Source organism: Corvus hawaiiensis, chromosome 7 (genome assembly GCF_020740725.1).
Source record: "Corvus hawaiiensis isolate bCorHaw1 chromosome 7, bCorHaw1.pri.cur, whole genome shotgun sequence".
Lineage (NCBI taxonomy): Eukaryota > Metazoa > Chordata > Aves > Passeriformes > Corvidae > Corvus > Corvus hawaiiensis.
The window spans coordinates 39,991,815-40,014,626 of record NC_063219.1 but is presented as its reverse complement, the minus strand read 5'-3'; the positions used below and the strand labels follow the sequence as shown (position 1 = coordinate 40,014,626).

Sequence of the window (22,812 nt, the reverse complement as noted above, 5' to 3'; positions counted from 1 at the left end):
AGGATCTAAACAGGGCTTTTGTGCCTCTGTGTGAGCTACTGAAGCTGTGTGTGCAAGCTGAGAGCACTCTCCCAAGGCACGGTCTAAGGCCTCCTGCACAAACAGGACCATGATAAACGCAGGCAACCACTGACCTACACAAGCTCCAGCCCTCACAAGCCCCTCCCACTAAGACAGGAATAATAAAGACAGGAATGGTCTCAATAAAATTAAGTTCCTTCTGCAAAACCTCCCTGCTCTAAGCAGCTTGTTCCAGTGAGTAACTGCTCTTACAGACTGAAAACCTAACGCAAAGCACTGAGTGTCTTCCTCAGAGGAGGAGGAACCTGTTCTGCCCATACCCAACTGCCCTGTGCTCGTATGGACAGAACAGCACCTTGCTGGGAACACTGGGAGGGTGTGTGTTGAGGACAAGGGTGCACTGAAAGAATAGCAAATACATCCTGGGAATGAGAGCTCTCTCCAATTTGGGTGCTGGGAGGGCATTGAAGAGCTGCACCCCAGGATGTGCCCCCTAAAGCAGCGACTGCTGGCTGAGGCACAAGAGAACTTTGTGCTTCTGCAGCCCAGCAGCTTCCCCCCACTGCCAGAGGACAGAGCCTGGGACAGCTTCAAGAAATCTCTCCCAGGCCAGGACTTGCTTGTGAGAAGCCAAGTGAAAGGAGAGAAAGCACAGCAGAGCTTACTTGTAGATGGGGAGCATGATGGGCAGTGGGGCCGAGAGGTGGGGCGCGCTCTGCAGCAGGTGTGCACGCTCCTCCAGAGCCTCCTTCACCATCCTGTACTGCAGAACACCAGCCATGGTCAGTCCCACACCATCCACCCTCCTCCAGAGCCTCCCTCACCCTCCTGTACTGCAGAACACCAGCCATGGTCAGTCCCACACCACCCGCCCTTGGTGCCAGTGGAAATGCTCAACAAGAGACTTTATTCAAGTATCAACACCTCACACCATTGATACTGGGCTTTCAAAAACACACTGTGATCTGCTGAAAAACTCAGAGGTTAAGAAAAAGGATCCCCAATAAAATTAAGTTTCAGTAGTTTCATCTTGGTGCCGTGGCAGCTCAATTGTGTAATTTTTCATTTGAACATAAAGCACAACAAGCACGTTGCCCTAACGAGGGGCAGGAGGCACTTCAGGAGGGCTAGGACTCATCCCACAGCACAGCTTCCATGCCAATTCCCACAGTTCAATCCCACCCTAACTCCAAGCTGCAAATGCAGAAGGGTTCTTCTCCAAACCAATCAATGTTCATCAATGTGGAGTTGTTCTTTGGCAAAAAAGGTGGGTTTCTATAGGTGGATAACTGCAGGGCTTGGATATTTCCCCCTGAAAAGTCACCTTTTCTGCAGCAGCATTACAACCACTGAAACATACTTTGAGAGGTTCCAATGGGAGGACAATGTGATTCCTCAAAACAGGGATCTCAGGCTTCCACCCACACAAGAATACACAAAAGCATTTATACACTATCACTCATTTACCGTATTTTCTTGCTCCATGCCAAAATAAATCACTCATTTACCATCTTCTTTTCCCTATTCCAAAATAAGTCGCTCATTTACAATATTTTTCCCCCATTCCAAATTAAATCACTCATTTACGATCTTTTCTCTCCCCATTCCAGAGCAGGACAGCCACTCACTCCCCCCAGTTCATGACCTTACCCATCTCATTTTATTTTATTTTAAGCTCTTTTTATTCTCAGATCAGCCGTGTCTCTGCCTGCCTTTCCCAAAACCCACAGCCTACTTGGCATGGCACTGGCACTGCCCACCAAAGCACTGCCTTCCCGAGCCTGCAGAGCTCCCCCAGAGAAGACACTTCCCATGCACAGTGGCTGTGCAATACAACACTGAAAAGCTCAAAAGGAGACTCAGGTCTAACTGGGACAGTGAAGTGTCTACCAGCAATTTTTGCTTAACAACCAGCACAAACAATTACCTGCTCGAAATCCAACTTCATGATGGCCTTCTGGAGGTACCTCACTCCACCATGGATCAATTTAGTGCTCCTGCTGCTGGTCCCCGATGAGAAATCATCTCTTTCTAGAAGGGCTGTTTTTAGTCCTGTGTTACCAGAAAACCAAATTAACTTCTTAAATTACACAATTTGTATGTAATTCATTAAAGACACTTCTCTAGGGTAGAGACAATCACAAGAAAAATTACTCTGTACATGGATAAATTTGTATTCAAAGTGTAGCACACTGTCTATATTGTAATGAAAAATTTTAGCCTTCTTCCTGAGGGAAAAGCCAAAGCAGAACTTAAACAGAAGCACATTAAAAGCTGGATATTTCACAATGGAAAGGCATTACGGCACATTACGGGGGCCACGCTCCCGCAAGCAAATGAGAGCTTGGATGCATGGCAGGAACAGAGGGGTTTCATGGACACTTTTAACCCTTTGCAGCAGAGAGCTCTAAACCTCTTGCACTAACAATTTAAGTGGCATTCCAGAGAGGGAGACAACTGGCAGCTCTGCTTACTTGGAGTTTGCTTCAGAGGTGCCCAAAACCAGAGGAGAGCCAGAGAGCGTGGGGCACACTTGGAATTCTGACACACACAGGAAATAGTCTGATCAGCCTTAACCACTGAATCCCTTGGGTGGAAAAGACCCCCCAGGATCACTGAGTCCAACCACACTCCAGCCCTTCAGTGTCCTTCTTGTCATGAGGGACCCAGAACTGGACACAGCACTCGAGGGGCCTCAGCAGTGCCAGCACAGAGATTTTAACATCTCTTGGTCTCCCAAAACTTTTATGTCCTCAAAAAAACCTAATTATTACTGGTAACTTACAAAGATCAGAGCAATTTATTTTTGTCGAATGTGACTGAAGATTAATGGACACAATCAGAAATAATTTGGTGAAGATTTATCAAACACACGAAAAGCAAAATTTGTTGTTAAGCGAAGCAAACACGATAAAAGAGCAAGTTCCATGAATGAACAGCATTGAGACACAACTCATTAACCAAATGCCCGTGAATATTTCACACCTCAGAAACCTACTGATATAACCAGTATCTCCAAGAAAAGGATAAACGGAGATAAACTGTGATAATTTCTGCCTGCTTTACAACTGCACTTTCTGCCAAAGCCCAGCAGAGGCAGAAATGAAGAGATCCCAAGTTGTTCTTTGTCCCATGTTATTAAATATAACAACCAGGCTGGAGTTTGGACTCATCTCCCTATGGTCAGACCCTACTGCTCGATCCATTTCATATTACCACACCTCCTGGACAGGTGTTTTCCAGCTCCAACTGCAAAACACTCCTGGGGTCAGTTTTGCCTCTGTTTCTGAGGCACGTGTCCAGGTTAAAGAACCTGAGAACTTCAGGGCTCTCTACTCTGGCCAATCCCCCAAAGGGGGGCAACGGGAGCACGGACCTGCTGAGTGACCTTCTTCAGGGTCCTTTTGCCTTCTGAGAGCAGAGGTTTCCTCATCAGGACAACCCCTCCTCTACCTTCGAGTACTCCTGAAAAGCCAGCCTGAGAAGTTTCTTACAAGCCAGGTGACCCAAGAGGGAGCCTGCAACTGAACCTCCAGGCCTTTACCTCTGGTGGCCGCATCCAGAGCACAGCCACAGCCCGTGGCTCCCCCGCCGATGACAAGGACATCAAATTCACCGCTGGTTTGCAGGGCCAGAATCTGCTGCTCTCTTGTGGGGAGATGGTCCTTCCTTACTGGAGCACCTTCTGCAGCTTGAACCTGCACCAAGGCACCCTGCAAAGGTTGAACGCAGCCCGTGAGGCCCTGGCTTTGTTTTGCATACACACACATATGGGGGACAGACACCCCCCAAAACACAGCCTTTTCTAGAACCAGAAAGGTAAACACACATATTCCCAGCCATATTTAATAATAATATTGTATTAAACACTGAGGAGCAAACAGTACTAAAACCATGAAGTGTTACTACACGCTTACTTCACGTTGCCCACCTCAATGTAACGCTGCACTCAAGTGCTACTACCTGTATTAATTACTCCTAGGAACACTCAAATGTTACAGGATGCTGTTGTTACTTTAATAAAGATTATAAAGGAAGCATTTTAATAAACAGCCACAGTTGGGCTCTTGACTCTCTACCAAAAAACCCACCACAGCAAAGGACGCAGAGCTGAATGTACATTTTACATCTCATACAGTGGCATGAACCCAAGCTCAGGTTTGATGAGGTTCAGGAGTGATGTGATTGTCAAATGTAGGGCACTGAAACACCAAGGAAACGCTAATTTCACATCCTTTTTGAGACACTTCTAAGCAATGCAGTTTATTTATTATAACGTCCTACAGCACGTTAAAATACAACTTGAAAGTGACAAAGCCTAATGATGTGGCAGTTTCCAGGCAAGTTCACACTTTCCTGGAACAGCCCTGGGAATCTCTTTGGGCTGATATTCCCGGAGCCAGTGCTGCTGTCTGTGCAGTGACTGTGGAGAGAAGGGCTGATGCTCAGTCACCTACCAGGGACCATGGTTTAAGTGTGAAGGGTTTGAGCAGTCTCTGAAGGCTCTCTGCTGTTAACATCAGCTTAAGATGAATTCTAAACATTTCCAGACTTTCTTGAAAATTATAAACACTTTGAACACCAGAAAAACCTGTTTAACCCTAATTTAGGACCTAATTTAAGGTCTGAGCATGGCCCAGTCTCCAGGCCAAATGGCAGACTTAACTATGCAGAATAGCTTCTGTCCAGATCTCCCAGACAGGAAAGAGCAAACTAATAAAAATTCAAGTGACAAACCACAGAAACTCCTTTCCAGCCAAGCACAAAAAGCCTCAGTTCAGATTATATGGTGCATGCAGCCTAAATATTTTTGTTCAGAATTATTTGCTCATTCCTCAGCAGTATCATGATTTAAATGCATCAGTTCTGGGTCCCTCTCACTACTGTAGAGCTGAAAATGAAATCTAGTAACTAGCAGCCATGACTCAAGGAAGTGCACATTCCAAAGGTAACCACTGACCAGGTCCACTCTGCAATCAGGGATGATATTGACTCTAATGCAAGCAGCTCGTGAAAACCACTTAGGACAGCAGCAACACTCTCTGCATGTGTGGTACAATTCAATCCATGGGGAAAGTCGGGCTGGAGACAGAGTCCTTCACTTCACAGTGAGGATCTAACGAGCCCAGAGGAGACCCCAGAGCTGCTCCAGGGCTGGAGCCCCTCTGCTCTGGAGCCAGGCTGGGAGAGCTGGGAATGTTCCCCTGGAGAAGGGAAGGACACAGGGAGAGCTCCGAGCCCCTTGCAGGGCCTGAAGGGGCCCCAGGAGAGCAGGAGAGGGACTGGGGACAAGAAAGAAAAATTAAGATTTGGAACAAATCCTAGCATGACCACTGGTTTTCCCAAGTGTGGTGATCCCTGTGGGATCAGCTCTATCTCCCCAGCCCATGTGGGGCACCCAGGAGCTGCACTGAGCACTCGCCCAACTGTGCCCAGCTCAGCCCCGGCTGCAAACGCTGCAACAAAGGTCTGCTCATTACCTGGTGTTTACAGGCAGAGCAGCCCTCAAACAGAGCCCACAGCTCCCGAGGCACACACAGAGCTGGGAAGCAGAGAGGTGAATCCTGATGAGCCTCGTGTTTACACATTAACGTGTGGCTGCTGGCAAAGATCACGGGAGGAGGGACAAAGTTTGGGCACTTCAAAGAAATTCCATGTTATTCTTCTGGCCATGGAATTCTGTCCATTCCCACATCCTCCTGCCTCTTGCCCTGCTCTCTCACTGGCCCTCTCACCTCTACCACTAAAGCTATAAAGCTTTTATATCCCTGAAGTATAACAGAAACGTGTCACAGAATCCCAGAATGGTTTGGGTTGGAAAGGACCTTAAAGACCACCTCATTCCACCCCCTGCCATGGGCAAGGACACCTTCCACTATCCCAGGGTGCTCCAAGCCACACCACACCTGGCCTGGGACACTGCCAGGGATGGGACAGCCACAACCTCTATAAAGAATGGAACACTGATGCAGTTCCAGAACACGTTTTTCCAGGGAGTGATGGACCCAAGAAGGGAGACAGTGAGAGGATCCAGCTGTTTCTGTCCCCACTTGCTCCACGGTGGCTGTGACACATTGCTCTGCCAGTGCTCCAACCATGGCTGCCAGCTCTCCCTCCCAGAAGGGGATGGGAATGCAGCACATCCGAGACTTTCCCTGGAACACCCAGCACCGACAGGGCTGCAGCAGCCGGGGCTGCAGGGCCAGGGTCAGCAGCTCCTGCCTCCCCTCGTGGAGCTGCTGCTTCAGCACTGCAGGGTCATCCCAGCCACAGCACACAGCAGCTGCTGCCAGCTTCCCAAAGCACCACCCTGCCGCTCCCAGACAGCAGTCACAAGGAAATTGGGAACACTAAAAACACCCGTGGCTCTGTCTTGCACGTGTTTTGGGTGATCAAGCTCAGCCACACGTGCTCAGCTTCCATGAGCTCTAGAGAAGGAAAATCCCCACCTCCCAATTCACTTTGCACTGCACTTCCAGACAATTTTCATAGCATACTACTTAACTTCAGGAGAATAACAGAACACCAGAAAAGCCAGATTTGGAGTTCATGAAATACTGGCATCAGGTGGGTTTGACTCCATGTTTTGGTTTGTTCTTAAACCCATTATCTACAACAAATGGCTCCTAGCAGAGCCCAGAGGAGAGTCCCCAGCATCCAGCCCCTGGTATAGCCAGAGTGTGGAGATTAGCCCTGGAATATAAGCAGAGTGATTAGTACCAGGAATTGATATAGATATGATGCATCTTGCTGTCAATTAAATGGGGGAGTGAAGAAAAGCTGCACACAGGGATTCCATCTGCAGTAACGTGATTAGTTTGGCAGTGAACAAGTGTGTTTACTGAAATAAGCAATTGCTGTTTATATCTACAATTTCTCAGGCAAGAGTTCCCTGAATGGTTTTGATTACGCTCTTAGTGAGAGGAATTTAGTTTGGCAGTTCGAATTTAATCATCAAGTTATAAAGCGATCTAGTAATCCATAAGCCAGTGCTCTCGTTAATTTGCTACTGTAAATCTCCAGGTAGGTTTGCAGAGTCAAATTCATCATCCTTATTCATTTAACAAAAAAATACAGTAATTAAAACTCCCCAAAGCAGACCTTGCATTATCATATTATCACACTGTTGGATCCACCTTGCTGAGCCATTTCTACTGACCAACAACGCACTTACACCAGGAAGAGCAGGATTGGGAAAGGACAGCAGAATCTTCAACTCCAAACCAAAGCATGGCTTTTCCCCTTAGTGATCACGAGGGCAGAGGGGGAAGAAAAGCCAGCAGTGGCCTCCAGTTCAACCTGGCATATCCAAACATAACACCCCATCTCACACCTGGCACCAGCCTGCTTAGATTGATGCATTAAAGAAAGGCCCAAAAAACCAGAATGCAGCAATTCAGTCAGGAAGCAGGAGGATCTGGTATCTCCAATTTTCTGTCCCCATTAGCACAGGAAGTGCTGGTGAAATGGACAGCAAAGGCTCACTGCCCCACCTGGGCCATGCAGGTGTCTGGGTGTTCGAGGCCACATCACAGAATGCCAGACTGGTTTGGGCTGGAAGGGACTTTAAAGATCATCCTCTTCCACCCCCTGTCATGTTCCACACCTTCCACTTCCCAGGCTGCTCCAAGCCCTGCCAGCCTGGCCTGGGACACTTCCAGGGATAGGGCAGAGGTGGAATGATATGAGCTTTAAGGGTCCTTCCAATCCATACTGTTCTGCAATTCAATGATTCAATCTCAGTTGCATAAATGTGACTCAAAATGTGTGTGAACAGAAAAATTAGTTGGGGTAAAAGAACAAGTGGTTCTGTCATTCTGACACCATGACCACACTCTGTAAAATCCTGGGGTTTGATCTGTCTCTGGAAGTTCATAGTGGCCATCCATCCCCAGAAAAATGGGAACTCCCTAAATTCTGGAATACTGCAGACAATATGCAACAAGTGAGCTCTCCAGGTGACTCTTCCCTTCCAGCTCCTCTTATTTAACAGTCCTAAAAGTTGCAGCTGCCATTTTTGACAGTAATGAAGCCAGGCTGTGAAACCCTGGGATAAAGACTCTGGAGAGAACATTATCAGCTTGGAGCAAGGCAGACAGCCCGATGGGGAGCTCACTTGAAATGCTGGGGTTTATTTTCTGCAACAGTATCTGAAGCCATAAGAATCCTGGCTTACCCACTTCCCAGCTTGGCTCCCCAGAAATGACTCACCTCATTCCCAGCTGCTCCTCCTCCTCCTCCCCACAGAAACGGCCAGAAAAGGGATTTAAAAGCCGTTGTGGATGTGGCACTTGGGGACATGGATCATGGTGGCCTTAGTATGGGGGAATGGTTGGACTTGGAGTCTTGGAGGAATTTTCCAACCCAAACAAGTCCCTGGTGCAATGATCGAGAAGGGAGTTCAAGAGCACAGCCACTCCAACCCTGCTGGGAGGAGCAGATATGCCAGGGAAATCTGTTTTCTCCAGCAGCAGGATCCAACACGCAAACTGAGGCTGGGATGGATGTGCTGCACCTCTTTCTCTATCCAACATCGCCCTTGGCTGCTGGGGGAACTGCCTCTGTCCATGCACCCTCACCTGGAGCACTGCCTGGAGTGAGCCCGGCTCACCGGGGCTGGGCTGTGCCCACCAGAGGCAACAGGAGCCTGCCCAACGACCTCCTTGGCACTGATCCTGTCCCCAGCCTTAGGAACCCAACAGGAGCTGGCACCAGGACTGTTTTGAAGCTGAGATGTTCAGAGGTAGCACTGGTGGTTTCACTTCCAGCTTCTAAGCTTGAAAATACTGTCCAGACAGTGCTTTTACTTCAATCAGGTCTTTCCATTCCTCCTACAACTAAGTAAAGCCCACATTGGCACCCAAAGGTCATTTTTTAAAACTATTTGTACAAGCCTGACATATGCTCTGACAGATTTTAAGTTTCCTATTTTATCAGAAATCATAATTAATACTTACGTGTTTGTTTCTATACTGAGAAAATTGAGAGAGGCCAAAAACTGTTGCTATGGCACCTCCTCCAATGAGAGCAGTTCCTTTCACTGCCTTCTGAAATGCCATTTTTTACTGGAAGAAAAGGAGATAAAAATTAATTGGCAGTTTTACCATGTCAGGATCTGGTACACACAGAATAGACCATTTGAATAAACTAATGACAATGTTGTGACAAGTTGAAATTTAGGGTAGCAATGTCTTAATTAGAGACTTTCACTGCAATATTAATAACTTCTAAACAAAGTCTAGACAGAGCAAGCCGGAGTGCTCTGGTGTTTGCTGAGAAAGCCGAAGGAGGAAAGAGTATGTAGATCTGAGTAGATACACACCCTCCACAGTGACCCTTGAGTACGTGACAGGTACTGCCAACCCCATGGCAAAGGCACACCAGGAGCAGCCCGTCCCCAGTCACAGGGCCACCAAATCCTTATCCCAACACCACATCAGATCTGCTCCTCAACGTCTCCTTCAGCTCCCCACCCGTCCCATCAAACTACTGCTACAATCCCAGCAGCTTAACAGCACTCCCTCCTGCCTTCCAGGCAGGAATTGTCCAGCCTGCCCTACCCTGGGACGGTGGCAGAGCGACGCCGGGCAGGCAGGAGCAGGGCCCTCAGCGAGAAGCAGCAGCACAGACAGGGATGGGATTAAGCGGCTCGAAAGCAGGGTGGCACTTTATCACCCAGCTCCTGAGGGCTTGAAACCAGCCCTATGTGGGTCAGGCAAATTCTTAATAGACCCAGTGTTCGGATCCTGAATGACCAATTTGCATGGAACTGACCTGAATCTTAAGCAGGCACAGCCCACTCCATCTTCCCGGCCCGCAGGGGCTCGAGCCGCGATAGGGACAGCATCCATCCCGCCTGGGGATCCCACCAGCGCTCCGGGCCCTCCGCACACGGGGACACCCCTGTCCAGGCCACACATTCCCCAGCAGCCTCCAGACAACTGATTTAGCACCAATAAAGCTTAAAGCAGAGGCAGACAATGTGTGCAGCCCTATGCCAAGACTGGAGCACCAGCAGGCTTCCCATGCATAGGGAGCAGCCCCGGGGCCAGGAGCAGGGAGCCAGGGCAGCTCCCCATCCCAGGCTGGGCAGGAATGGCCCTGGCAGCCTCCCCTGACATTTGTCAGGACACAAACACACAACCAGGGCACTTCACTCAACTGCTCGTGTACCTGCACATGCTGTACACAGAGACATGTTCCCAGGCTGGAATGCCTCGAAGGAAGAAATTCCTCCCTGTGAGGGTGGGCAGGCCCTGGCACAGGGTGCCCAGAGCAGCTGTGGCTGCCCCTGGATCCCTGGAAGTGTCCAAGGCCAGGTTGGACAGGGCTTGGAGCAACCTGGGAAAGTGGGAGGTGTCCCTGCCCATGGAACAAGATGAGTTTTAAAGTCCCTCCCAATCCAAACCTTGACCTCATTCCCTGAGCACTTTGCCTGCAGCATCCTCAGCATGGCGGAAATTCCCCGCACATTTCTGGCACAGGCATTCGATGCAGAGCTGTTGTGTGTACAAACTTTATGTAAGGGATCGTGTACAGAAGGCCAAGACTTGCAGCTTCCCACGAGTTTTTCCAAAGAGGGGCATTTATGCTCTAGGAGATTCCCACCATGACAGTCTTTCTTGTATCACATTTTCCATTTACTTCTTACTATGGTCGCAAAAAGATCAACTTCGTCTTTCCTTTGTGCCATGACAGAGAGGAGGGAAAGGGAAAGGTGACAGACAAAACCCCAGCAAGGAAAGCTCCTGGGAGGAAAGCTACTGTGGAGGCCTGGCCTCAAAGGCTACAGCACCTCTGTGAAAACAGGGAGGAAGACTAGGGATAGTCACAAAGTTGTACCACAAGATGGAATCCAGGACAGCACAGGAAGTAAAAGAGCAGCTGGAACATTCCCGCTGCACTGGAGGAGCTCAGACAATCGGCATCGCTCCCATCCTGCCTGCAGCCACGCGGCACGGACGGCGACAGGAGTACTGCACACGCACCAGCCAGCACTGTGGGACACACACACCCCTCTACCCAAGGCTTCCAGGAGTCAGGAATGACAGCTCTGCTCTCTGAGGAGAGGTTGGTGGCAGTACCAGAGTAGTTTCACACCCCTCGCGCAGCAGCACCTCGCGCAGCAGCAAAGGAGTTGCTTCGAGAGCCTGAAACCCTCCAAGGGCCTGTGCTGGAACACAACAATCCAGGGAGCTGAAAAGGACTAAATTAGCATCTTCCAAGGAGCCATCTCACACGTCTGCAGAGATGCTGCCTTGCAGGAAAACAAAGGGAAGTGTGCCCTTTCCCTGCTGTATGAGCTCAGGAAGAAGGGTGATGGCTGAAGCACAATCCCTGTCCATTCCTGTTTGGAGCCAGGGTTCCTGCAAGCACAGCCAACACTCATCCCTGCTTCTTGTCCCCTGGCTTAGACCTCTCCTGAGGCTTCCTTTTGGACACCAGGGACACACCTGCCAGAGTTACACCATTCCTTTTCATGGAATTCGAGCACAAGGCACACAAACCACTAAGAAGCTCAGTGATTGTCACCTACACCAGCTTGCTTTAAAAATGGTTTCCCAGACAGCTCTGAAAGTAATTTATTTTTGTTTTTCAAGGAAGAAAATCATGATCTTAAGACTGTAAGTTCTAGGAGGCCTTTTAAACATGAATTTTATCAATACCTGTAAAAAAAAGTCCCCAAATCCAACACTCCTCTGCATTTTAAAAACTGAAGAAATAATGTAGCTATTTGACATTTATGTCTTTAGTTTGGGATTACAAAACCATTACTGCATCCGCTTGAGGCCATTCCCTCCTGTCCTGTCCCTTGTTCCCTGGGAGCAGGGCCTGACCCCCACCTGGATGCACTCTCCTGTCACACAGAGCTGCTGGGAGCCCTACAAGCTCCTCTACCAATTCAGGCCATAAATATTCCTCTATGTAGATAAATAAAGGACAGCCAGACTTCAGCAGCTCATTAATTCCTGTTCACAGTAAGTCGGGGACAGCAGTGGTGAGGGCCAGGCATGACTGCGGTGGGCACGAAGGTGCAGGCACACAGGGAATAGGGTCAGGATCGCTCCCAGCAGGAGCTGACCCTGTCTCACTGTGGGTACAGCTGTTCCAGCCACGCTGAAGGGACATTAGATGTGCCACAGGGAACAGCTTTCCCACTTTCCTCATGCAGGTAGCAACTCTAACACCCAGGAAGGGGCTTGGTGCCCCTGTACAGGAGGATTTCTGGCCGCAGGGCTCCCCGCTCCTTGCCAGCCCCGGGGTGTGTGGCATTAGCTCTCCTCGGAGCTGAGAGCCGATTACAGGCAATTCTCCCGAGAAAGGAACTCTCCCAGGAGACCAGCTGCTCAAATTGCCACATCAATCTTGCTCACCATCCCTAAGAGAAGCTTATTCAGGAGAGAAAGGAAAACAGGGCTTAGCGTAAGCCACTCCAGCACAAAGCCAGATAGGCATTCCAGCCCGGCAGACAGTGTTTTCACACCTGGAACAGCCCAGCTGCATCCCGGGAACCGCGAGCCCCCGTTTGTGATGTGTGAGAAGATGTCTTTGGGTGAGGCTGGGTGAGCTGCGGGCACGGCAGGGGCTGCAGGCGGGCAGAGCCCGGGCACCGCCGTGCCAGGCTGCCCCGGGCTCTGCCAGGGCACGGCACATCCCGGCTTCTGCCCGACAGGAGCAGGCACGCAGGAAACGGCACACGAGGTCACCTCTGGACCGGAGGACGATTTGAACGCTGCCTCGGTGGCCCCAAAGCCGGAGAGAACTCAGAGGCTCCGAGCAGACAGCCGCGGGTTTTTGCCCCAGCTCTGCCCCAGCCGGCTGCGCAAGGCTGCTGCCGGCTCCGAGCGGGATACACCCGAGTGCGGATGAAGGGGGAAGCAATGCAGCCCATGTGGGTCCCACGAAGGCTGTACCAGGGAAGAGCTCACGCTTACAAACCCCTCCTCTTCCGTGAGCAGGTAACTGAAACCTGTCTCTCTTCCAAGCTGAGATCAATAGCTTGTGACAGAAGCGGAATTTTATTTTAATGAAAATTATAATAGCAACCAGCATGAGAAGCACTGCAGTCAGAAATATGTCATCTTTCCATCACACAAATATTCTGAGTCACCTTTAAAAGCGGCTCAGAGTGTTTTAGTGCTGTCAGTGCCATCTGACACAGTAAACCTGCACGTTAAGCCTTACCCTTGGTTTCAACAGAAGCCATAAATGGCACCTTTGGACCCACGGCCTCACCAGAAGGGTGGGCTGAGGTCCCTGCCAGGCTCTAGAACGAACTGTGGCAGGAGCAGGAGCCCTGGACTGGCATGGGAAGAGCCAGGAGCATGTCACGAGGAGTAGCTATTGCATAGAGTGATCTGTCCAAGAAGTTCAATAACCCCAGGGAACAGCTCCCAGGGAACAGCTGAGCACTGGTAAAGATTCAGAGGGACATTAGCTCAAACTGCTATTAAAGGATTCATGATAAGAAGAAACAGGCTTTAAACTTGAAAGGACACAAAGGGGCAGGGAGAGTAGTCTACACAAAATGGAAACTACGTAAAAGATTTATCAGCGCAAGTTCCTGCTTTCAGTTTCCAAAAGTTAATACAAACCCTAGTCACAGTAGGAACTGGTCCCTCCTTGGTGCCTTCCTCAACCAGCAGCTCAGTCACACTCACGTGGACTACAGCAACGTGTAATAGTCACTCCCAGAGGAGTCTCCCATTCCAGACCCAGGCTGGTGGCCAGCTCCCTGCCTCAGCGAGGTCCCCAGGTGACCCTCCCCAGGTATCAGACCCTGGGCCTGCTGTGTCCACCCTGGGCTCCACTTCAGCAATTAATGCACTGCTTACACTGCTTCACTTTCAACCCCATGTTTCAAACCCAAAAACCTACACAGCACCACTTACACCCTGGTTTTTAAAGAAGGGATGTCAACACCCGTCCTCAGTGGATGCTTCTGAACAGCGCGTTGCACACGACAAACCTCTGCCACCCGCAGTCCCCATGAGGCTCACACAGCTCCTGGAGTGACTTGCCTCCTTTACTTCCCGTAATGCCCAGCCCAGCCAGCTGCCAGACTATTGTCTGGATGTTCTTTGGAGTTGTGCAACCCACTCCCCCCCGAGGCAGCAGGTGACCGAAGGGGAAGTGCCACAATCGCCAGCATTTCTCTACGCAGGTACCTTCTAATTACAAAGATATGGGGCTGGATCTGAGCAACCCATGGCCAGAGTTGGGGGAAAGAATGAAAGGAATGAAGGAAGGGGAATGGGGGGGAATTGAGCCCCAGAGCCATGAGTTAGAGAGCAAAGCAGGATGAGTATTCCAGCAGAAGTGCGAGGACAGATGGATCGAGGCTGCAGAGCTGCGCCGCAGCAGCGTGAGCCGCCCCGCGCTGCCATCAGACACGGCTGAGACGCAGAACCCGGTAAATTGGGAGGAGAAACCCAATCTGTTATGTTGCATATCTGTGTGCTTTACGAGGCCATTACCATGGAATCCGGGTGCTTCGCATTCCATCGCAAACGAACACATCTAATAAAGTGAGTCATTCAATGCAAGGCTTAAAAATAGAAAACTTATAATCATCTCCACTACAGTTTGCATAACTTGCCATTGGCGCAGGAGCATTGTCTAATTCCTTCCTTCCCAAAGCTCCTCAGGTAAGTCTGAGATGATGAGAGGCGCAGACTGATGTCCCTCCGGGCTGAGCTGAGAGTCCTGCACTTCTCCTGCCTCTCCAAACAGCTGCACTCCTACGCTCAGCTCCCTCTAATCCAGCTCTCATCCCTCTGGCAGGGCTACTTAGAAGGCGGCCACGGTGACAGCAGCAGCAGCAGCAGCAAGGCCACAGTTAAGTTCTGACTGAGGGTACTTTCAGCCTTTAAAGCTGTACTGTTCTGTTACTGGCATTTTCAGGGTGTGTCAATGCAGGAAGTGGCCAACTAACAAGAAAAAGGGGATGTAACCAGAAAATAGCCCCATTAGGACTCTCTTAACCAGGTCGTCTACCAGCTATCTCTCGATTGCCTTTGAGCAGCCGGGAGTGGTTAATGTTACACAGGATGTCAGGCCAGAATAACTGAAGTAGCTGAAAAGGAACTGATTAAAGCTTAAACCAGCCCAAGCTGGAGATGCTTCCCCTGCAAGGCAGATCTCTGGTGAGGAACAACACACCCCAAAGAAGGGTTCCAGAGGGTCCCAACACGGCTGACACAGCACAGACACGTCCATCCTCCAGATCCTCTCCTAGAGCCTCCCATGGCCACTCTGGGTTCTCAAACACAAGTTAGGACACTGCAATTAAAGTCATCATCCAAGACCACCTCTCCAACCAAGCACAGGAACATCACCTGCGATATCCAGGCAGCTCACAGTCACGGGTCCCCTCAGCCAGCGCCACCCACAGATCTGTAAGGTCCTGCAGACAGAATTTAAACTCCCAATCCCCCCAGGCCACCCTGTGCCGGTAAGTGGAAGCCAAGCAGCACTTTACCATATGGGGAAAGTCCTTCCCACGCTCCAGTACAGGCAACCAGCTCGGCTCTCATGCCCAAAAGTGGTTGTAGCACTTGTCAGGCACAAAAATAAAGGAGAAACAAAGCAGAAAATAGGTATCCTATCCTCATTCCTCCTCTTGGTCCCGTTGCTTCCAACTACTTCATCTGCCTTCTGTACTCAGACACCAAGATATTCCCACCCGGCATTAGATGACAGAGCAACTGCTGTAAACTCTGTCCTACAAGGAACAAACTTTTTTGGCTCCTCTTTCGAGTGTCTGCATTTTAGCCTAACCACTTCTTTTCCTTCTGTTTCATTACCCTCCCACAAACAAAAAAAATCTTACAGATGATGAGGGGAAAAATCCGATATGTAAATCCTGTTTGGGATTTCAATAGCAATAGTCTTGCCAGAGACAGTAGCGTGTTTCTGGGAATGAGGCAACACTACAGACAGGGATGGCTGTAATCCCAAAGTCTGTACCTAAGGACTAACAGGAATACAAAGAAACACCAACAACAATAGGTATTTTGAGCTTTCCTACCATACAAACATCACAATATATTTACCCAGATGAAAGTATTTCAATTCCCTCCTGTCCTACTGGAAAGAGTGGGAAGCCTGGTCTCCAGCCTGATCACTGACTAATGTGTGCAGGACGATTTCCATACTTCTGTGTTCTTGTTTTTTTATGTTGTTGTTTTAACTTAATGTTGTTTTAACTTAAACAGTTCCAACAGTCATTCTTGCTTTCACTGTTGGTGGGGGTTAATATGGGCCATAAACCACACACACAATACAAAGACTGTAAGCCAGTTACTGTCATTAGAAAGAAATGTTCTTGTTAGATACAGTTAATTTATAGCTGTTGCTCATTGTTTTGATATTCTTCATTCTCCTAATTTTTAATGCAGATATTTGAATAGACAGTCTACCTGTTCAGCTTGATCCTAATGCTGGCACTTTATCCCTGGTTTTCCTTCCCCTCCCTAGTCAAACACTCGAGGGGCAGGGATTAGAAAACAAGGTGTTTTGCTTTTTGCAAGACTGGACATATACCGGCACACACAAACAGGAACCTGCTCAAAAAAATAGCTACAAATTAGGTGAATACTTAGGTGTGGCAAGGAAGTAGCCTAGTTTTATATCCTGGGATACAGATTGAGACCTGATAGCACATGCAAATCTAATCCTGGAGGAGGGGCCTGCGTTCAGAATCACTCTGAAATCAGAATACACGCTTGGTTTGAGAAGCTTTGCAAAGCAAATAAAAACAACCCAGTCCAAGGCTTTGGACTCCATCCACAGGATCTGGTTGTGATCTGGGGCAAGTTCACCTGGAAACCCCTTGGAGAGAGAGCTACAAGTTCGCTCGGGAACCTGACTCAGAAAGAACCATTCAGGGATATGGAATGCTTCCAAAATCAATACTGTGATGTTGTGGAAGAGGTCTGATTACAAACTGTCCATTACGTAATAAAAGCTGTTTCCTAAAGTGAAGCTTTTTGGAAGAAAAAGGCTGCATCTACATCCCCAAGAGCTAATTAGTGGAGCCCTAGAGCCCAACAGCTGCTGCAAACAGCTCTGTGGTCTCTGTGCTCTGCTGTGTTTACCCCAAGTGGCTCCAGTCTGAGCCACAAACACCCATGGAGCAGTGGCAGTGCAGGAATCCTTCCTTCCTTAAAGGGTAATCTTCCACTTCTGTCCCATTTGCTTCAGCTTGCTTTTTCTAGCCTTTAATTTTTATTTCACAGAATCCCAGAAACACTGAGGTTGGAAAAACCCTCCAAGCCCATGGAGTCCAAGCTGTGCCTGATGCCCACCTTGTCCCCAGCCCAGAGCACTGAGTGCCACGTCCAGGAATTCCTTAGGCACCTCCAGGGGTGAGCACTCCAAACCTCCCTGGACAGCCCCTTCCAAGGCCTGAGCACCCTTTCCATGAGGAAATTCCTGCTGATGTCCAACCTGACCCTCCCCTGGCACAGCTCGAGGCTGTTTCCTCTCATTCTGCCCCTGTTCCCTGGGAGCAGAGCCCAGCCTGTTCCTGTTTCCCACCCTGGCCACCTCTCCCACTCTCCCAAGCGCGCCCAGCGAGGCAGCGCCCAGCGGGTCCCAGGTGGGCGGCAGGGACAGGGATCAGCACCCTCGTGCTCACGTTCTGCGCTCCCATCGGCTGCAGGAGCACACCCACGATGACACAGCTAATCCCTGGAAAACCACAGGTTCCAGCTACAACCTGGAGGCCAAGAACGTACAGTAGTTTAGTTAAGCTATACAACCAGACTGTCAGAGCTATGGTTGAGACTGAAGACACATAGCCCATAAAAAGGGAAAATAACTCCCCAGGTCCCAAACTTTTGTGTGCCAGCACATAAAAAAGCACCAGGGTACAAGGAAGATGTTGCTTAACTGAGCTACTTGGAAATGCCAAGCCCTGTTTTGAAACCATCAACTACGAGTGGAAGGTGAAAGTCACAACTGCAAACTGACAGCAGAAAATGCACATTTCTTCTAAATATTTGCTAAAGCTTGCAGAGACCTGTGTGGAGACAAAGCAGGCAGCAGCAAGGAACCTGCAGGAGCTGTCCTCTGGAAAACTGCTCTGCATGAATGGCCTCTGCACTGACCACATCCTGCCAGCTTCCTAAATTCCTGTCGGGGACAGTCAGCAGGTAGAAATGGATCTCTAGAGAAAATATTATATTATGCAGCGAGGTCTAGTTCACAAAACTGTTATTATTACTGTGCTCCTGTGCACACACATAATTAAGCAAAACAAAATGTAAGTCCATATACATACAACCACAGTAATGCTACAAATTAGATACAAGGGGTGTGAATCATTTTTCATGCACACTTGTGCCTACTCAAAACTTCCATCCAACTTCAGACTAAGTAAACTGATAATTGCCTAACGTTAAAATGAATAATATTCTGGTTACTGCTATTGAAGGGGCAATACTGAACTTTGCTTTACATATTAACACTGAAAGATCCTGAAATATCTGACCAAGTCTTTACTGGCTAATCAGTCACTGCTTATCATGAAAAATTCCTGAATGTAACATGAATAAGTAAGGAAAAGAAAAGGGTAGAAGGGAGAAGAGAAGAGAAGAGAAGAGAAGAGAAGAGAAGAGAAGAGAAGAGAAGAGAAGAGAAGAGAAGAGAAGAGAATGCAACTCCTTTGGAGCAGAGGAGAGCCCCTGCTTCCCAGCAGCAGGTGAAAGGAGCTGCTTCCAGCACACCTGTACTACCTGTTCACAGTAAACACTAGAGGAAGTCAAGCAGGGCGTCAATCTGGCTGGTTTTAAACCAAAGGTCTCCATACACACATTTACATCTTTTCCCGTAGAATTAGGCTTACAAACGTTTACTGATTGCTTAATAGAGGAAAGAATTCAGAGAAGTTGAGGACACCAAGCAATGGTCCCACGAGTCCATTCAGTGGAAGTTATAACTTACTTTCATTTTACAAAGTTCAGTGTAACTACAGCTATGCTATTTTTTACCAATAATTCTTTTCTTTTTTTAATAATGGGAGATACTGTTTCTATCAGCTCCATTGCAGATAAAAAATATAGTTCACAAGCTCTGCAACCTCCTTATTTATTATATATAGATACCTACAGGCACACAAGCAGCTGTCCTGGACAGAGAGACGCTGGGGCTGGACCGCTCCTTGTGGGATATTCTCAGGGAGCACAGGGACAACCCGCACACAGGACAGCTGCCAGGGGCTCTGCACCACTTCCATAAAACTGCCACCTTTTCTTTGATCTTTTTTTTTTTCTCCATCGAAAAGCTTAAATAAAACAGGGGGAGGAGGCTGGGAGCACTTGGTAGTGAAAGCTGCTGCGTAAGACCATAGAATCATGGAATGGTTTCGGTTGGAAGGGACCTTAAAGCCCATCCCAATCCCACCCCTGCCATGGGCAGGGACACCTCCCACTGTCCCAGGCTGCTCCCAGCCCCAATGTCCAGCCTGGCCTTGGGCACTGTCAGGGATCCGGGTACCCTGTGCCAGGGCCTCACCACTCTCGCAGGGAAGGATTTCTTCCCAATATCCCATCTACCCGTGCTGTTCTTGAGCCTTACACGTGGAATAATAAAATCCCAGAATGGTTTGGGTGGGAAGAGACCTTAAAGATGCTCCAGTCCCACCTCTGCCATGGGCAGGGACGCGTTCCACTGGACCGGGTTGCTCCAAGCCCCATCCAGCTTGGCCTGGAACACTCCCAGGGACGGGGCAGCTTCTCTGGGCAACAGGGTAGGATGTGGAGGAGAGGCAGCCAGGATGCATTTGATATACATTTATAACAAAAGGCGACCCCAGGGTTTAACGCGCGGCTCCACCCGCGTGTCCGGGCCGGCCCCGCTCCCTCCATCCCGCCCGCGCCGCCGCCGCCGCGGCTCCGAACCCCCCGTGCAGGCGGAAACCCCGAAAGGCACTTACTGCGGGAGCCCGCGTCCCTCTGCGGGCTGCTCGCCGGCCGGCGGGAGGAGAAGAGGGGAGGGCGGCTCTCTCCCTGCCCGCCCTCCGCCTGCAGCAGCCAGCCAGGCTCCCCCGAGCTCCGCCTCGAACACCGCCCGCACCTCCCCGCCCTGCCCTCCGCCCGGGACCGCGGCTGCCCCGCCGAAGGCCGCGGGAGCCCCGCCGGTGCGGCCTGGACCCGCGGGGAAGGGCCCAGTGCGGCCTCCTCATCCCCGGGCTTGCGTGATGGGGGTCGCCGCCCATGGCGGCCCCTCCCCGGGGCTGCGCCGGTGGCGGTACCGGAGGCGGTACCGGAGGCCTCCGGCCCACGCGTGGAGCCCGGCTCCACCGCCCGCGCAGCTGATCGTGTTCTTCAGCTGTCTGGGTGTCATTTCAAGTCAGTAAACAACTGCAAAGATTGGATTTCATTAGTTCTGCAAAGTCAGTGATATTCAGTCACTGATGATGGGAGCAGTGTTTATCCCAGGCATATTAGTGCCCTTAAAAGGTGCTAAGATCTCGAGTGGCAGCTGGAATTAGTAGATACTCTGGCTTTAAAGCCGTCAACTGCAGGGAAAGAAGTGAAAATAAAAGGAAAAAGAACAGAAAATGATTCATTTTCTAAGGATATGGTTTTAGGGTGTGTGTTTTTGGAGAGGGTGAGAACGGAAGAAGAATAATTGGGATAGGGAAAAAATGGGATTTAAATGCAGTTTGTGGTGAATAATTTCAGCATGAGCCAACACACAAGTTCTGGATGTGAATGCCTACCCCATGTATGTGTTCTAACATGGCACTAGATGTTGTCATTTCATCCATCTCTAACAAATAGTTGTTAGAAATAGGAGAGTTCCCTGTCCTCCCACTCCTCAAGGTCGTTGTCTACCCAGATGTAGCTGTACTGTCACTATTAATGTATGATACATTTTGATGAATACACGACAGTTTATGAGTGCAAAATAGATCTATATCCAGTTTCCAAGTGAACATTTTCTGCACCCCAGCACTGCTGTATCTCATCAGCTTTTTCCAACCTGTGAAGTCTTGAAGGGGGTAGAAAATGAGAACATTGTACTACTCTCCTCATAAAGGGAAAGTGAAAACTTCATAAGGATCACATTTCCCAAGCAATCTCACTTTCCAGGAGAGGTTCTCCATACCTGCATGGTGCAGCTACCAATAAACAGGGATGGGCAGTTCTCTTCCCTCCTTTAGGCTTCTGTTCAACTGTCTTTTTATCTTAGTTACTGATTGTTTAAGACTGGGCTTCATAAGTTTGAAGAGTAAAAGAGTTTTACAAGGTTAAGCAAAAAAATGAGATGCCTGAAAGTATTGCAAAATTCATCCCTTTCAAGTCTGTTTTTTATTTAATGCCTGGATGAAAATATTACCTCCAAAGTCTCCGTGCGTGTGTCTTGGTCCCCGGGACACCTGCCAAGACAGGAATTTTAGATGCCCGAAACCATGTGCTCAGCAGGTGTAAATTGTGTGCAGGGAGAGTTCACCTTTTGTCCTCAACCCCAGAGGCAGTTTCTCTTCATTAGCAAGGGAAGATGGGGAAAAAGATTATCATCGTTTCCTGACTGCATGCCAAAGTTATGTATCATAAGAAGAAAAATCTGTTCATACATTCACAAATATGTTTTCTCCTAATCTGTCTTCAGGAAAATGTCTTTGTGAGCAGCAAGGGTGGTGACAGTTGCAGGAGAGCTGAGACAAAGGGACAGAAACAGATGCAGAATTTCTCTGCTGGGATTTTTCTAGCAGGATCCATGGTAGGTCCTCTCGTGTGAAAATCCAAGTGCTTAGTTGTGGCTGTGATTAGACATTTAAATGGGTCCCATCTCGGGCTGCGGGTGTCAGGTATCACTCCAAGTACAACCCTGTGGCTTCCCATGGGATGCTCAGTTTACCACGGGACCAGGATGTGTTGCTGGTGTTCAGGTATTTCCCCTACACTGCAGCAGATAAATCCATGGCTGTGTTCATGTGTCTGAGAAAGTGGCTCATTTTTCTATTACAATGTGCTATCATCCTAATCATGTCTGATTGTTCGCTGTCCCATCGAGATCCCACATCAGGGCTGAGCCGCAGAAACAAAGGCAAAAATTGCAGTTTTAAAAGCGTAAGGTCATGGGTCATGTTATTTGTAGCAGAACAAACACCATAATTAATTGGCCTCTCCCTGCAATGGCAGCACAGGAGGGAATGGGAGGAAGCGATGTGGAGTGTCCGTGCTTTCCTGGGGCAAACAGCCGAGCTAGGCCTGACAGACAACATGAATTTTGTTGGTAAAGAAAAGAAGGACAGTATTTCTTAGAAAGCGAGACTGCTTGGACTAGTCAAGAGTAGTTATTTTCTCTTTCAGTGTTTAAGAAGCTTTGCTGTGGCAGGAAAGATGAAAAAAAAAATTAAATTTATTTCCTCTACGTGTGCTGGAGTGAGAGACTGTATTCAGCAGATGCAAGGCAAAAGGCTCTTCGGAATTTGTGCTGTATTATTTTTTTCTCTCAGACATTGACAGATGAAAACCAGCCCTGGTGAATGCACATGTCTGCTGTTTATCCAGGTATTTTCTCCATTGAATTGATTAGGAAAAGCTTGGAAAACCTGTTCAAAGACATATACAGTGAATTCGAAATTCCCAGTATCCATAATGAATAAATCCAGGATTGGAGTGTCCTCTTTGCTTCCGATGCCCATTTCCCTGGCATCGCCTGCCTGATGGCTTTCTTTTGGGACACTTTAGACAGTACCTGGAATAAAAATTTTCGGGGTGTCTGTGCATTTATAAGAAACTTACAGATTGCCAGCAACATCATCAATAATTGTGC

The 22,812-nt window shown here is 49.0% G+C and overlaps 1 protein-coding gene across 3 annotated transcripts in view; it reads right to left on the bottom strand.

The window, feature by feature from the left end:
- Positions 1 to 20,228, bottom strand: part of GPD2 (glycerol-3-phosphate dehydrogenase 2) — a 59,582-nt gene extending 39,354 nt beyond the window's left edge. The window contains exons 1-5 of one of the 3 annotated variants that reach the window (XM_048309538.1): positions 19,961 to 20,228; positions 8,979 to 9,086; positions 3,566 to 3,734; positions 1,949 to 2,073; positions 687 to 784 (exon numbers count right to left, since the gene is read on the bottom strand). In XM_048309538.1, coding sequence (XP_048165495.1) covers positions 687 to 784; positions 1,949 to 2,073; positions 3,566 to 3,734; positions 8,979 to 9,080 — 494 coding nt within the window. In that variant the 5' untranslated portion in view covers positions 9,081 to 9,086; positions 19,961 to 20,228. Of the gene's footprint in view, positions 1 to 686; positions 785 to 1,948; positions 2,074 to 3,565; positions 3,735 to 8,978; positions 9,087 to 9,581; positions 9,662 to 19,960 lie in introns of those variants that run through there. The other 2 variants (XM_048309536.1, XM_048309537.1) reach the window with 2 other exon arrangements.
- Positions 20,229 to 22,812: the final 2,584 nt, after the last annotated feature.